At 41.8% G+C, this 16,936-nt stretch overlaps 1 protein-coding gene across 1 annotated transcript in view; it reads left to right on the top strand.

Annotated features, from left to right (window-relative positions):
• Nucleotides 1-16,936, top strand: part of ntng2b (netrin g2b) — a 68,256-nt gene that overhangs the window by 24,185 nt on the left and 27,135 nt on the right. The window contains exons 4-5 of the mRNA XM_069169103.1: nucleotides 12,259-12,431; nucleotides 14,480-14,509. Of these exons, the coding sequence (XP_069025204.1) occupies nucleotides 12,259-12,431; nucleotides 14,480-14,509 (203 nt within the window). The remainder of the gene's footprint in view (nucleotides 1-12,258; nucleotides 12,432-14,479; nucleotides 14,510-16,936) is intronic.

Here is a 16,936-nt window from a genome sequence, read left to right as displayed (position 1 = left end):
ATTCATTATTTATTAACTCTTAAACAGCTGCTAAATTGCATATAACCAGAAGTAATAATCAGTTCCTTATTATTTTCTTTATTGTTTAGTCTTTTTAGTATTATTCCATGACAAACTTACCTTAGCTACTTTGTGTACTTATTTGTATTTTTTTCAACTACGTATCAATCTGATACTTAGTCAAAGTGTATTGGAGTTTAACCTTCGACAACATAATGTCGTCTGCAGGAAACTGAAAACTACAAATAAAAAAAAAAATCCTTTAGGAGGAGGCAGGTTGGGTGGATAAGTTTGATAAAACTGCAGGAGACAGCTGTTCGATTCCCCGTTTCCGATCATGAGTCGGCATGTTTATAAAAAAAATTTTTTTTTTTAAAAGAATCGCATTTGTGGTTGCCATGACAATGAAGGTTGCATAAATTTAAGTAACACGGTTCAAGTGGTCATTTTAACCGAAGCCATTGCCTTTCCCTTTTTGTGCCCAAACATAACCAGGGGTCATAGGTCGTATTGGATCGCCCTATATGACCATGAGGGTTGGAGTAGTTGTTAGAATATTTTAGGGCTCAGGAGTATTCGTTAATCAAAGCAAGTCACTAAAAGGCAACACTGACATTTATCATTAGTTTCAGGCCCAGTATTATTTTCAAGCATTTGACACGTTGGACCTATGCGACTCTGCATCTTTATATTTCCATATTTATGTCATAAAAAAGTCACCTGTGCATATCCGGGAGTTTTCCCACCATCCTCGTACATCTCAACTGAAGGGAACGGAGCAAGAAAGCGCAGTTTGATTGATGAGTGAATTCAGCAGCTGCAGTTTTTGGACGAGTCCCCGAATAACACTTTTAAAAGGCCTGTGATTTATTATCTTTATTAATAGAAAATATAGAGTCCTCCAGTAACTTCAGCTTCATATCTAATCTGCACAAATCAGAGGTCATTTCATTAATCACTAAATTATGCCGAGCATTTACTACATGAAAGTATCATCGTGTGTTTAGTTCAGATATGCATCTCATTTCTAAACCGTTTTACCACAAGTAACTCGTTTATAGGGAGATTATTAAGCAAAATAGCACAATTACTGAATAAGTGAAATCGTTTCTGCTACAGCTCAGTAAAAAATGGTCCTTTCTGGAGTTGTTTTTTTTTTTTTTTTTTAATAAAGACCCCCAAGTTTTAGTCCTTGTACTAATTGTCAGGCTAACTGCACTGGTGGGTTTTGAGGCTCTCCTTTCCTCCTTCTTCCTCCTCTGTTCTTCTCTCCTCATCGCCTCGCCTCCCCTCTGGCCTACGGCTCGGGTAGCTCTTCCTCTTGCTATGACTAATGATGTTCGTTCAGACTCAAGGTTTTAGCAGGATAATTATATTAACCCTTGTCCTCTGGATGATCCCAGCTCAGTTTTCTCTTCCGCCAGGCATCCACCCCTCCATGGTCTCGCTGGAGTTAGACTTTAATACACTCGTATGTGTATACAAGAGCACACATTACAGTTGTACGCCAATGTGTGTTTTGCATTAGCCTGCGTTTGTATCTCCGGGTCTTGGTGACTTTTAGGAGACTTTTTGCAAATTAGTTTACAAATGAGAGGACATGCAGCCACAAAAATGGGTAAAACAGTATGTAAAGTAATTGTGTTTGTCCTGACAAATTAAATGCACGGCTGAAGATGCAGGTATGCAAATGAGTTTGCACAATATTGTTTCGTGAAAACATGCTTTCACACATTAGAGGTTGAAAAGTGCGCTGCTGAAGTTCGTATTGCGGGCATGTGGCATCAGGGAGAAGACCCAGAAATCCTGACTGTATTCCAAAGTTTTTTCATTCTGATAAACACAATAACAGACGTAAAGATCCTACAAAGAGCCATCTCGCCCTTAGGGGGGGTTCAGCGACTCCATGGGGGACCACACAACAGGAAGAACCTCCCACCATACCCCGTACCGTCCCAGAGTTTCTGTATTTTCATCACTTTTTAATTCCTCACATCGGCTCCCATCTCCCATGATTCCCTCTTCCTTGTTCATATCTTAAATAAGAGGATGTATAATAACAACCCTCCCCCTCTCTCCAACTCACACCCAATTTCCTCTCTCCCCAGGTGTTACTCTTTGCTGTACTGTTCATTAAAACACATTCAGCAGCAGTAAGGACTGCGCGGGGAGGTCACAGTCTAATATCCAGCACCGTCACAGTGATCACGGGATGGAAAGAGGCAGGACTGACTCGCTTTAGTGGAGGAAGCCTTAAATCTTAAGATGCAGTGACATGTCTGCTTCAGTGAGATGGTGTCAGCCACTCTGCATCATTCATGCTGCATCATGCTGCATGAATATTACAATGCTGGCGTGCCGGGTCTTAAATTACCACCCGCCAAGTGCCAAATGCCAGTAAAATATGTCTTCTGTGTACGAATTAATAAGGGTCACCCGTCACGGTGGTCAGTGACTTTTGAGGGTGCATATATTCAGGGGGTGACAACAGTCAGCATATGTCATTTAGAGTACAATAACTTTTGATTAGTTTCATGGAGAGAAAAGCAGAGAAAAGTGGGCAAAACTGCTGAAGTGGGGCTTTTATCTCGTTTCTATCTGCATACTAAACACAGATTTATACTTGATTACTCAAACTTTAGATAAAATTGTATGTAAAGATAAAGCCGTATTTGGGCAGGAAAGAATGATAAGTATATTATATTTGATTTTATATTAAATGCTGATTGTTTTTGATACAGTATCAAACTGAAAAGACATTACAATTGCAGATTCTACTCAGCGGAAAGAACACTTTACATACAAATACAATCCATCACGTTTAATTATGTCAGTCTTTGGAAATGTTTCTATGATAACATTTTGACTGCTTATTTATAGAGATTTGAGAGCTTCCCCTGAAAACTGACGAGTCGACTCATCTGTCTGAGACCCCCCCCCCTCCCCCTCCCCCGCCTAGTCGAGTGAGATTCATTAAGGTTTTGTTTTTTTGGGTTAGGGTCATTTTACACACAGCCTTTGAACACCTTGTTGGGTTGGGTAATGGAAGCGCTTAGAGGGAGACCAGAGCAAAATGGCTGTACCGCGCTGTGGTTAAGGTTCTGTGTGGTGGGCAAAGTTTGGTTTTCACCGTTTGGGACCCACCACCGGCCTCCACATGTACCCCGAAAGTCCATCAAAGCAGGCCGCTGCGAGTGTGATAGTTGGAGTATGTGGGGAGGGGGGGGGGGGGGGAACACAGGGTTATCCACAACGCACTTCTTGCAACAGCAAGCAACAACGACCATAATCTCCATCAGGGGAGGTCCGTGGACACGTAAAAATACTTGTGACTTTTGGTTTTCGAAAAGCTCAGAAACGCTGAAATCGGACCAAGCAAGCACGCTTCAATATTGCCAGATAGTCTATATTAAACAAAAAAAATGTTGAATCTTCATTCTTCAAATGCAGTTTTATTGCAAAATTCAGTCAGGTAAAGCCAGAGAAAATGTATATTTTAGTTCACCTCGGTCAACTTTTTTCAGATTTGTGGCTGAGTTTGTAGTGGGAAAAAAGGTATTCGTTCAATAAGTGTACGTGCATTTGGGGCTGAGATACTGTAGGTTGTTAGGTTCAAAGACAAAAATGAATCAATAAAAACTCTTATAGTAACAATGGCTTAGTAAGTACTCAGAAAACCAAAAACAGCCCTGCTTGAATAAAGAAAAAGGGACAAGTTGAAGGAGGCATGGAGGTCCTGCTGAGATGATAAAAGGGCATCCAGTTTACCACATCAGATGAGTTTGAAGGTTTATCAAATGCCACAACCCTGCACAGCACTTTATACACCCATGAGACGGGATGTGTGATGGTATATAAATGTAAAAGCTGAGCCAGGTTCATCTTTTTTTTTTTTGCTGAACAACTCTGTTTGTGGGTTTTTGTTTTGCAGCACAGACTGCATTTTTCACACAGTGCTAAATTTGGTCTTAACAAGGTTTTATGCAATCTATAGTCTACTGTATATCTATCACCAAACTATCACTGTTTTAGGTTTTGTTTTTAGAACAAGAACATGCAAAAATGCAAACAAGAGCTTCTTATACAAAGGCACAAGAAATGTTGCCACAGTAGAAACTAATTGCCCATCTGTCTACGAATGTGCAATAAATAAGCTCAAACAATTAAGCACACACATGCAAGAAGGGCTCATTAATCAAAACGCTTGATTTGCTTACTGATAATGAATAAATCTTAAAGAGCCAGACAATCTCCTAATAAATACTTGAAATCATATCTCTGAGCCACCTCTTACAGTAAAACAAGGTTTGAATTGGGCGTTTTAGTGTGCAAGAACATTATTTACAAATTGCATCCTCTCCTTATACACGTAAAGTATCACAGGAAACAGCCAGGGTGACAAAATCCTATGAAAGCTGCACATTAATTACACCTGCAGTTTGAAAGGCCAGCAGAAATGGTAAATTCCACACAGCTGGCATGTAACCCACACCTGAACTGTTCCAGTGCGGCGCTCTCTCACTCTCAGCTGCGCTCATGAGAACAGTGCTCTGAGGTCTGGACCGGAGAACAGGATGTGCCCAGGCTCCATTATTTAGCTATTTAGTCCTGTGCATACAGTACATACTTCAGAGAGCGGGTACCTCAAAGTGGGGCCGAGTTTACCGGCTGCTCTTTACGTGACCCAAACCGACCAATCAGAGGGCCGCTTTCAGGTCTAAGCGCACGCAACAGCCATTTACTGTATCCTGTGTAAATAATTTACTTCCAAGCTCCGTCCCACACAGTCTCTCTCTGTGTCGTTCTCGCTCTCCATCCCACAATCTAGTGCAGCATCACAAATTAAAAGACACACTTTTTAATACCGTGCTGAAATAATGAATCATCCCACAAACACACCAGGGAGATCACACATCTCCCGTACACCGCGTAGGATGAGACAACACAACAAACACACACAGGGTGTGGATTGCAAAGACAATCAAGGTCATTGCTGCGCTTTGAATAATTTAAGATGCCTTTTTGCTGGACGTTTCACTCCGCTTTTATTTCCAGAGCCAAAAACATCCAGTGCCCTCTCGACAGTGAACATATTTAGCGTGTGTGTGCCCCGTGTTGAATTAAAAAAGAATGGGAAATGCCAAACACACAGATCCTTCGGTCTGTCTCCCGTTTCCTCAGATGCTCCGATAGCATCCTCAAATTGAAAACTGAGAAACTACAAAAAGATTGAGAGGACAGACAGGAATGGAGGACTGATTTAGGAAACGTAACAAGAGCAATAGTTGATTTATTGGGTAGTTGATTGACAGAAATTAATCACAAACTATTTTTATAACCAATTATTCAGATTGAATCTTTTTTTTGTGTGAAAAAATTCCAGCTTCTAAAATGTGACTATTTTCGGATTCCTTTAGTCCTACTTGATAAATAAACCTAATATATTTTGACTATAAAGTGTTGGTCGGGACAAAGAGACATTTCAGACTGGAATTTAGATTCGGGGAAACATTTTTCACTATTTTCTGACATTCGTAAGACCAAACAACTAATTGATTAATTAAATGGAATCGAATCATTGTGACTTGCAGCCTTATTAAATAATAGCAGATAATGAGCTTTGGAGCCATAATTTGTTAAAAACAATTTCATAAATTTTGCTACGTGGAAGAGTGGGAGGGGCTGATAGAGATATGCGAGAGAGCTTTTGGGGTTATGAAAAGAGGCACATTGTAATTCCCGCAGAGCACACGACTGCAGGGGAGGTCAGTTATAGATTACCTGTTTAGTCTGGAGAGAGAGTGGGAGCGCACGTGTGAGACGGAGGATGGTGGAGAGAGGTGTGGTGGAGAGGGAGCGTTTGAAGAAGCTCACGCCGCTACGGAGGACTGCACTCAAGGAAAATCAATCTTTTCCCTTCAGAGAAAGAAATTTATGAAGCTGGAACATAAACGCAGTCATGTCCAATTAGCCGCTCTGAATTTACGAGGCGAGGCGGGGGAGGAAGTGGGAGGGGACGCGGTGATAAAGACTTCAGCAAAGCCAATAAGGCGTGCGGCTGATCAATGATCTCAGCTACATGCAACTCCCACTCAACGCTTGGTCGCTTCCCGCCGTGCTCGGGATAAACTGATGTTGGATGACTCTGTTTTTCTACAGCCAGGCCTCCACCAACTACATTTTAATTTATGGACCTTCTTAAAGATCACCTCAAGATAAGTTTTAGGAAATATAAAAATATTCTGCTCTGAATAATCATTTTTCTCTGATATGGGTCTTGCGCAAAAAGTTTAATTAGCGAGTGAAAAATATCTTAAATTATATCTACTCCTTCTCCCTTATTGAAAACTCCAGGATCTATGCATTTTAAATATTTCTTAGTTTTAAAGTTTAACTGGACTGAATATGTCTCCAAACTAGTCGTGATGTCATAATCCTGTGGAAATGTACATGTCTTTAAAGGTCCCATGTTTTGCACTTTTCCAGTGTTGTTTTTTCAGTCTTGATAAAAGATAGTTCTGTGGTTTAAAGTACCAAAAAACATCTGAATATGGTTTTACATATCCTCTGTTAAGATACTCTCTGGAGCTCAACCAAGAACAGGCTGATTTGTGTCCGTCTCTAAGATTCAATGCTATCTATGACCCTCTATTCTGATTGGCTGACGGCAGGCTATGCTGAGGGCGGACATATGACACGAGTTTGTGACATCACAAACTTACAGGAATCCAAACACTGCAGTTGCTAAATATGGGCTGTGTGTTTCACCATGAACTAAACGTTCTAAAACTATCACAATATTTATAGCACCTAGACCTGTTTTATAATAAAAATGCAATGAAAATCTGAATCGTTACATTATGGAACCTTTAAATTCAGCTTTAATGTGAACACAGAGAAACTTCCCTCCTTCACCAGATGAATGTGAAAACACTTCCTAGTGTCAAACTCTGCACGTCATGTTGCACGGTGAAGGTCAAACATGAAATAAAGAATAATTATATTATTTCAGGGCCATATCGTCCACAGCAGACCACGCGAGATTCATTCACTTGAAAACAAAATTCTGTAAACATAAACAAGGCAGTGATTAAGTTTCTCAATACAACATAATTGTAAGAAGTAATTAGTGTTTTGCAGACGGTATTTCTCGATGTCTTCAGTGAGTCCTGCTTCGAGTCTTAAGTCTGTCTTTCTATGAAAGCAAACCCTGGCACTCATTGTCCACAAGGCTCTCAATCTACTTTACTTTTCCGACAGCACTTTGTGTAGCGAGTTGTGTGTTTTGTTCTTCCAAGAGAAAGGCTTGTTGCGAGTGGCGAGAGGGCCTTCTCGGTGACGGTTGATCGAACACAGCGGCGAAGGGGAGGGAGACCTCCTGCCGGGTCAGAGCCGCATCAATGCGATCTGTCATCGCAGGTCAGAGCACGTCAATGCAGACCCTCCTCCTGCTCCTCCTCCTGCTCCTCACCACTGTAGGCGGGAGAGGCGGGCGGACTGTCAGGGCTTTAACACAACCGCCCTACTCCCCGCTGGACTGACTGCTCAGGCCCCCCCCCCACCCCCCACCCCCACCCTCTATTCTCTCCTCTCAGACACATGTCCACAACCCCAATTTACCCAATGCACTCCTCAGTGAACGGTGGTGCAACGGACGGTAGCAGAAGGGCTAAAGAGAGTACGGCCGCATAGACTGACAGAAAGGGGAAAAGAAAGAAAAACGGAAATAAATCCGAATAAAATGGAAAACTAGAGAGGAAGAGCGAAAGGGAAAGACTGGAGGACGGCTGCGGGAGCAAAAGCAACACATACAGTGGGAGGAGAGCGAAAAACAGAAAATAAGAGAGAGGGAGTGATAACTGTGTCCCCGGAGAGAAATAGAGGAATACACGTCAACTGCAGTAAAGAGACTGAGAAAGCCCCATTAACTGCTGCTTCCAGCTGCTTTTTCTGGCTCCTCCACCACATGACTCCCCCCTTGATGTTTGTTTATCTTTCTTCATATTTATCCCCCTAATTGCTGCGTCTCCGCCGTCTAAAACAAGCGGCCCTCGTATCGTTAAATGCGCAGCGCCGACATGACTTCAGACAGACCGGCCGAGCAGAGAACGGTCAGAGGAACACGCGTCCAGTCAAGTTTGGGCCGAGATACAGAAATAGAGTAACATTCATTATTAGATTATCGCAGACGATCTATGATTAGATGCTAAACATGGCGCGTGCACGAAAACATGTTGATGATCCATGTGTGATGTTACATGAGCTTTTAATGTGCCAAGACTATCTCCATTAAATTATTTTTATATCCTACTAGATGGCTTTCTGTCATGCCTTTTAGAGGAAATGTAATTGCTTGCAAAATCTTTCAGTCTTCTTGTACTTTACAGAAGTTGTAGGGAGGTGGTGGTGGAGGTGGAGGTGGTGGAGTTGGAGGTTAGTAGGACTTTGACATCAGAGACCAGGACGTTTGCAGATATTTCTTAGGTTAAGGCAAAATTTCAGAGCATTGTGTTTTGTAAAATTGGAGATGCCAAATAAGTAAATACAGTAAAAGTGATTTAGTGTAAAAAACGTTGTTAACTTTGTAGTAAAACACTTTTTTTTTCAGCTATTGTCTTTCAGTGTTCCATGTGTACACTTTACTTTACAGTAGTTTCTATTGGTCGCAGTAGCAAACAATTTAAACTACATACAAGGAATTGATTAGAAACAATAGATGTACTGGAGCTGACGTGGAAGACCAGTGTGTCACGCACTTCACATGGTTCAGAAAATGCAACTAATTCATCCAACGTTTTCTGCGGTGGTCAATACACATGTAGTTTTGAGAAGAAAGATGGCACCTGTATTATCAAACTACAATCGATGACACCCCTGTTAACTACAGGCGCCCCGAGATCTAAAAACGTACATTGTTCGCATCCATGTTTACCAGCAAGCAGTTGTGCTTTTTGCTGCTTTTTTCCAGCACAGTGCTGCATACGCTGATGCATTATCACCCCATGTAGTTAAGTATAATTGTGTAAAATTATTGGCAGGAAGTTGTACTTTGACACCCACAGGCACCACATGTGTGCGTGTGTGTGTGTGTGTGTGTGTGTGTGTGTGTGTGTGTGTGTGTGTGTGCGCGTGCGCGTGCAAAAGCCAAACAAAACGGGGACCCGCTCACAAACTGTTACAAAAATGCTCCCGGCATCACAAAAAAACCCACCTCGAAGCCAACAGACTGATGAACAGCAACACTGACCCATAATTACGCCAGCTAATTAAACACCACCTTGTGTGTGGTTTTCTAATGTAGACTGGAATAAATCTGCATCCCTTGTTTGCTCCCGTTCCTCGACACTCTCCGGGCCTTCTCTTGCCCTTCTCTGTCGTCTCCTCCGCTCACCTTCTCTCATTTCATCTCCCGCTCCCTCTAAGTAAACAGACAGGGTTGTGATGGATCCAGCTGTCCCGTCTTAACTTCCTTCAGCTCAGAGCTGCTACTCCCACTTTGATGACTTTGCAGCGAAGGCAGACATCTTGCACATTAACATATGATTGTGCCCATGTATTATTTGTGCGTGGAGGGACTGACGAGAGGGATCGGGGGAAAAAATCCCAGTGCAAGCTGTCATCCGAAAAAGAGAGAGAGAGAGAGAGAGAGAGACAGCAAAAGAGACACTGCGCTCAAAAAGGCGGGGTGTCACATCATTCATGCGGAAGGAGTGCAAGGCTGGAAGTACTCTTGGTCTTCCTGGGCTGTACTGCAAGGTAGAAGTCAGAAAAACAGGTCAAGGAGATGCAGCGTCCACAAAGTTTCAAACCTGCAAGAAGACTGGGTGACCCAAACTTCTCCTGTTTATGCTTAAATTAATTATGCTGGCAAGAGGCAGCCATTAGGCCTCCGAGACTCCGGTGTACCTCGAAAATCACTCTGTTCTTCCCTATCGATTTTAAACTACAACGTCCACATCCTTCACTCGGCGGCGGCGCTTCCACTTTTCAGATGAGACAGATGAGATTTATCACCAAAGATGCAGGAGATGAGAAGTAGTGATATGTTCAGCGCTGTCAGTCACTCAACGCAGGCATTAGTCACCGCGCCTCTGCTTCTCCGATCTGTTGTCTGTCATCGGGCACCCTCAGACAAATGCATCACAACTGCATGAACCAGAACACACACACACACACACACACACACACACACACACACACACACACACACACACACACCTGTCCCGTTTGACACACGTTCGCTCTCACGCACCCGCACACTATTTTCGCCATGAAAAAGAGATGTTCAATTTCCGTCTTCGCTAAGTGGACAGCTCGTGTCCTTCAGAAAGCACGCAGGAAACAAGGCCTTGTCGGTGGATGGATTCTCCCCGGCACATCCTGTCAGCTCGTCCAGTGATCAGAGGGAACTGGGTAATTTATAAGACTGCGAGTAACCATGTGATATGAGACACAACTTGCTGATTGACTGTCTCCATTCTTTCTTTTTTTTTTTGCCTGTGTGTTTCTAAGTTTCAGTCATCGTTATTCTGTTTATGTAATTTTGTGAAACTGGGGTTGAGGTTGACAGGCCAACCCCTTTCCCCCCCCCTTTCCTCAAATAAATTGATGAGAAAGCGCTGTAGATTAGCGAGAGGAAAGAAGATTGAGGCCGTCATCTCGCTAGAATACAGAGGCCATTCTTTGAATATTTGATGCAGACGGATAGCTGTTCACTCCAGTGGAACAAACTGGATTGGAGTCCAGTCGCTCATCTGGAAAAGGCTGTAATTTAAAGTCGTAGCTGCCGAGGATCCTTCCTCATTTCCTTCCTGGCAGAACTTCAACCTCTGGATCGGCCCACCTGGGTCCTGCCCTCTGCTGAGGTCGAGTTTGCACACGGGAGTGCGCGCACTGCCACACAAACAGACACTCGAATTTCACTGGCTGTAATTGTAAAACACTAATTTCCTCCCAAATTGACAAAAAGCAGGTAAATAGATTGTCAACAGTCTCAGACCAAAAATATTTTACACTCGACTTTTGGACCGGTTTTCAGATTACACCCTGCTGCCCGTTTTCCTACACCACAGAGGTTTATATCTTTATTATATTTTGTATGAAAATAAATGTCTGTTCATTCAGTTAAATGTTAAAGAAAAAATGGCATTATGACAACAGATTCTGTGGGAAACATCATAAAAACACTTTGAAAAATAATCAAACAGAATAATTACATTCAACAGCTGCAACTCTTTATGTAAATGGATGTTTATTCTCTCAATAACAACGGAAATAAATTGTAAGTAATATCTAGTCTCAGTAAATAGTAAGAAATGATCTGTAAAAAAAAAAAAAAAAAAACTTTCAAATTCTTAAACTGATGAGTAAGGTTTGTCATCATATGTGATAAAGAAAATCAGAAATCCTCACCAACTTGCACCCAAAGCTTCTCAGATCATCAGTTGACTAATCGAAGAATTAATAAAGCGTTTCAGCGCCGCGATCCATCAATCAGGCCTTTTATCGTTCAGCAAGGTTGTCACATTTTAAAAGGAAAATGTTTCATTCGTGTTTGTTACTTCACTCGGTCAGTGTGTGAAGAGTACACCTGCTGGTGAAATCAAACCGCACAGAATCAGACAGACTGGCAACTTTACAAACTGTACCAGCAAACATCATCGTGGAAATGGGAGTTCTGCCAGTGACTTCTGAGAAGGAATGGAGAACATTTGAGACCCAAAAGTGACAGTTAACATGGTAACGAGTCTCAAGGGCATCTCTTATGATATTTCTGAGTTCTTATTGTAGAGATTTAAATCTTATTTCTTTGTCAAATTTGCATAGAAACCCCAATGAGGCCACGCACGCAGGATAAAACTCACATATAAGCACACGTAAAAGCATAAAGAAAGGAAATTTCGATAGTTTTTTTACGACTTCTTTCTCTTTGTCAAGTGGAATGTTTAATTTACCGACAATGCACTTTTTGCACAACCTTAATTCAGATTTTTCTTGTTTTGTTTTTTTCCCTTTTTTTTTTTTATATCATTATAACAAGAGGTGTGTGTTCTGTCTGTACTTGCCTTTTTTTTCTTCTTCTTCTTTTGAGTCCTCGTGTAATGGGGCTCCTTTAACATCCATTATCTTTAACACTGCACTGACAACCTGGGTGTGATTACAACTTTGTCCCGCTGCTCACTCTTCCTCCCTCACACACATCACACGTGAGTGTTTCATCTCACATGTGTCAACTGTCTATTCTCTCTCCCTTTAAAGGTGTAAGTGTAACCTCCATGCCTCCCAGTGCCTGCAGATTGATGGGAACCTTCAGTGCCAGTGTGAACACAACACCACCGGCCAGGACTGCCAGCGCTGCAAGAAGGGTTTCAAAGCCAAGTCCTGGAAAGCAGGTTCCTACCTGCCAGCACCCAACGGAACTCCCAACACCTGTACGTACCTGCCTCTATGTGTTCCTACTGTGTTCCACCAACTCACCAATCTGGCACAGTCAGATACGGGGCTGGGTACCAAACTTTGATAGAGTAATGGCACCGATCCAATCGCTTCTGTGCTCGTCTACTATAAAAAGAAAAAGAAAAAAAAAAAGCCTTATCATTCGGTACCAAATTTCAATACCTCCTCTTCATCCACACAACAGATCACAATGCTGAGTAAGATTTTTGGGGTAAATTAGAGGCTGTTCAGATTTTTTTCAAATCCCGTTAGTGAAGTTTACTGATTCAGTGCACTGATGTCAGTGTGGACTTTAAACTGTAAAATATCCTGCCTTCAAAGCAAGTGTTAAAAATCATTTTATATATACACCATATATGCAGTTGCCTATATATGAAGAAGGATATGTTGAAGAATGTTGGCCAATATATACATTTCTGAATTTTTTTGTACTCGATCTCCGATTAGGACGCCATATTTTACTCATGTTAAATAAAGTTTTGGCCCCACACTTGTCTGAGTTGCTGCATTAACTGGAGGCTTCTCTGTGCACAGACAACAAGCTAGCACCCACTGTTAGCATGTGAGGCATTCAGGGAACATCAGTAAATTGTAGTGTCTAGCGATAGCGTCTGGAAAATCTCTTAATTTTAAATATAGAAAACAACTTTGGTTTCGCTCTCCCCCTCTAAACTGCATGAAAACTAAAGCTTTGTACCGTAATGTAAAAGATAGATTTATTTTTGTTAAAATGGATTTTTATAAAATTGGTATCGAAAAAGTTATCGTTCAGGAACTGGCATTGAAGTCGAGATATTAGAACAAGATTGTCTTGTATGATACCCAGCCTTAGTGAGACATATTACCGCTTACTTCTTTTCCCGTGCCTTAGCTGTGGATGTCTGTTGCTTTATCATAATATGCACTGAACATTAATGCAACGACACAATTGTGATACAATTAGTTTCAATTCTTCTAATCAGACGTGATGTATCATCACGGTATATATTTAGTTTCTCAAAATTAATCCGCGTGGAGTTGTTTTGAATTACATTCCTCACTATTCTTGACAGACGTATGTGTATGTGAAAAGAAAGGAGGAAATGAAACATGGCGCCGAAGAGACTAAGCTCTCCGAGTTGTCGTCACGTCAGTGCAGAGAGCAGATCAGAGCTGAGTAGCAACGGGAGTGTGTGGGGAGGAAATCCTCTTGGAGAGTGTAGCCAGCTACAGTAGCTAGCTATGATAAAATAATAATCTAGGGCAGCCCCTCCCTCGTTTTTCTCCTTTCAAACAAACAGACACACTTGCACAGAGAGGCACAAGCAGAAACACACACACACGCACGCACGCACGCACGCATGCACACACACACACACACACACCTGTACACACACTGCAGAGAATGGCTCCATTGTGAGCCTTTCTTTGTTAAAAAAAAAAAAAAAAAATGTTTTATCATGCTGTTGTTTCCAACCCACTTCTAATGGCCCTGACACACACCTTCAGAGGGCATCACCAGCCTTTTAAACTCCTGAAGCCCATTAGTGGGATTTAAAAATTTAAATGTTTGCAACTTGCTCGGTTGAAATGCGACACAAAAAATGGCCAAGGCTCACGAAGGAGTTTGTTCCCTACAGATTGCATTATGCATGCCAAGTAAAGCTTACTATAAGTAGAATCTTGTAAAAAAAAAAAAAAAAAAAAAAAAAATGCAAGAAAGGCAAAAAGTTTTGATTGAAGCATAGCGTGGTCGTGGTAGCGCTCTCTTAAAAACATACATATAAGATGAGGGCCTGTGACTATGAGGGAGTGGGGTGGAGTAACAAGTTAAATGAGGGAGGATGGAGGAGGCGGTGCAGAGCCAGTAATTACTCCAGGACATTGAGAGGTGGTCCACAACAAGCCCTTATTTTGCAGAACAGCTCTTTAGCTCTCTCCGCCACCTGAGTCTGATGAATGAGGCAGAGTCAAGTCTTTAGGCAAATTGAATGCATAAATAAACAAGTTCTCATCCTCTCTTCCTCTCCTTATTCTCTTTCAGGTACGATTGCTGGTTCTCCCTCCGGTTCTAGTAAGTAATAATGCAAAGCGAAGCAGAAGCGGTGCTGTCCCGCTCCCTTTCTCTTCCCGTCTCGTCTCCGTCTCTCCCTTTTGTTGCACCGTTTCTGAAATTTAAGTTTTCACCTCATACCTCGTCTGTATGTCTCCTAAACTCCCCCTCTCTCCTGTGATGTTCAGCTGGCTCTCCAGTCACTCATTTCTCTTTCGCTGCATCTCCTCTCCTCTCGGTGCTGCAGCTTGGGCCCCGTGTGCTTCATTATTAATAGGCCTCTCTGTCGCCGTGTCCTTTCATCACAGCACATCACACTAACCTGCACAGGAGGAATTCTTCCACAGTTCTGCCTTTTTTTTTTTCTTTTTTTTTCTATTTTTTTTTTTTTATTATTTAAACTAAAAACAGTGCCATTGATGGATTGAAGAAAAGGAGTGATGGCTTGTCTGGGAATGGCTGGTGGATGGAGCAGCAAAGGGAGCCGAGACAGAAAACAAAGGGAACTGGGAGAAAAGGATGTGGGCATATGTTAGTGTGTTGTAATGCAGTGTGATTCCGGGTGAGGAGCTCAGGGAGGCAGGAATAAAAGGGAATTTGATTAGGGATTCTCTCTGTGGAGAGGCTCTCAGCCTCCGAGCTGTTAGACAGAAACGATCGGCAAAGTGGCAACATCAACCCTGACAGCACTGGGCTTTTCTCCACATGGCCCGACAGTAAAAGGCTGATGCATGGATAGACTGAGCAATTGGACTGCACTGCAGAGGCCTGCTTTGAAAAGGTCTCCTCTGACAATTAGGCACAACTGTGTGCTTATTTGAAAAAAATAAGGGGTATGATTTATCAGAGAAAATAATGATTCTCGCTAATGGGCTGATTATGGGTTTAGCGGTCCAGTTTCAGACTCCCACGGATTCAGTTTCTGGTTGTTAATCAAGACTTTTGTACCTGTGTTGCTTCTGAAGCTGAAGATACGACAGAGGAGGGAGATAAAGTTGAAGCTGAAGGTGAAGCTGAAGGTGAGGGTAAAGCAGAGACAACCCCAACCCTCTCTGAAGCTGAACGGCCCCCGACTGTTACCCTTGAGCCCTCCGGAGCCCCTCGGGAAGGTGCGGAAAAGTAGTTTAGCCATAGTTAGACGTAGAATTATACAAAGTGCATCTACTAAATACTGTAAAACCCGAAACCTAAATGGCGCTTTATCATTTCACTTCTCTCCTGCTATGTCCTTTCACTTCTCTCGAAATGCAGCAATTTTTACTCCATTACAGCACATTTATGTGGCAGATATAATGACCTGTTACTGGAGAAATCGGCATCTTACCAAATAGTTTTTTACGCAGTCCTGAAAGTCTTATTATCTTAAAACAAATCTGCCTTTGAGGTCATGCTAATGGAGGCCAATTGCTTTCATGAATTTTCGGGAAAAATGTGCTAATTTCTTCCTTATTCTGTCTTTTAAAAGCTATTTCTAATATATTCCTGAAAGAAATAGTTCATCATTTTGGGAAATTGTTCGCTTTCTGCCAGAGATTTGGAAGATAAGATTGGAGGGATGATTGGTACCACTTTAATTTCTGTCCATCAGTTATGAAGCAGCCAGAATCTGTTTAGCTCAGTCTAGTTGAAGGACTGAAAACAGGAGGAGCCAGCTATCCTAGCCGCCGTCCAACAAATCCAAAGAGCACCTCCGAACCTTAGTTATTTAATCTATACAAAAGATTAACTGTGAAAATTATAATCTCCTGTTTTTCGAGGATGTTTTGTGCTTCACTATTTCTTGTCCAGGCTCAGTAACTACCTGGACTTTTCACTAGTTCCCTCACAACTCCTCAGTGACAAAAAGTGGCCCACAGATGAAACCAGCAAGATGTGTTGATAGTTTGTGCTAAGCTACGCGAACCACCTGATGGCTGTAGGTTAACAGTTAACACACAAACGAGTTGTATCGATCCGCTTAGTTAAGTTTGTCAAAGAAGTAAATCAATATATTTCCCTAAATGTGGAACTATTCCTTTGAAATAAAATTTTCCCATGAATGAGGCTGAAATAACTTAAAATGTTGTACTTTAAAAAAAGAAAAACTTAAAAAAAAAAAAACACACACATTGTTTGCAGCTCAAAAAAGAAGTAATTAAATTATAATTCTGCCTACTGTTTAAAACTTGAACAACAAATAACCAATAAAATAGGCAATAATATTGATATAAAAGGCCACTTTGCATGAGTACTTTTACTTCTGGTGTATTTATACAGTGTGATATTGTTATTTTTAACCGAGTAAAGGATCTTAATTTCTTTCTTCACATGTACAGTAGCATGAACTTACTATTCACTAGTGACAAGTCAAAAGTGTGTGCCTGTGGATGTGCTCATAGACTCTGACAAGCAGGATGTTTGTGTCTGTGTATACATCATACATAATTCATCCTGCAACTTACTGGAGGT

Source organism: Embiotoca jacksoni, unplaced genomic scaffold (genome assembly GCF_022577435.1).
Source record: "Embiotoca jacksoni isolate LCO1_2020_lvr unplaced genomic scaffold, fEmbJac1.0.p SCAF_10, whole genome shotgun sequence".
Classification (NCBI taxonomy): domain Eukaryota; kingdom Metazoa; phylum Chordata; class Actinopteri; family Embiotocidae; genus Embiotoca; species Embiotoca jacksoni.
This window is presented reverse-complemented; position numbering and strand designations above follow the sequence as displayed.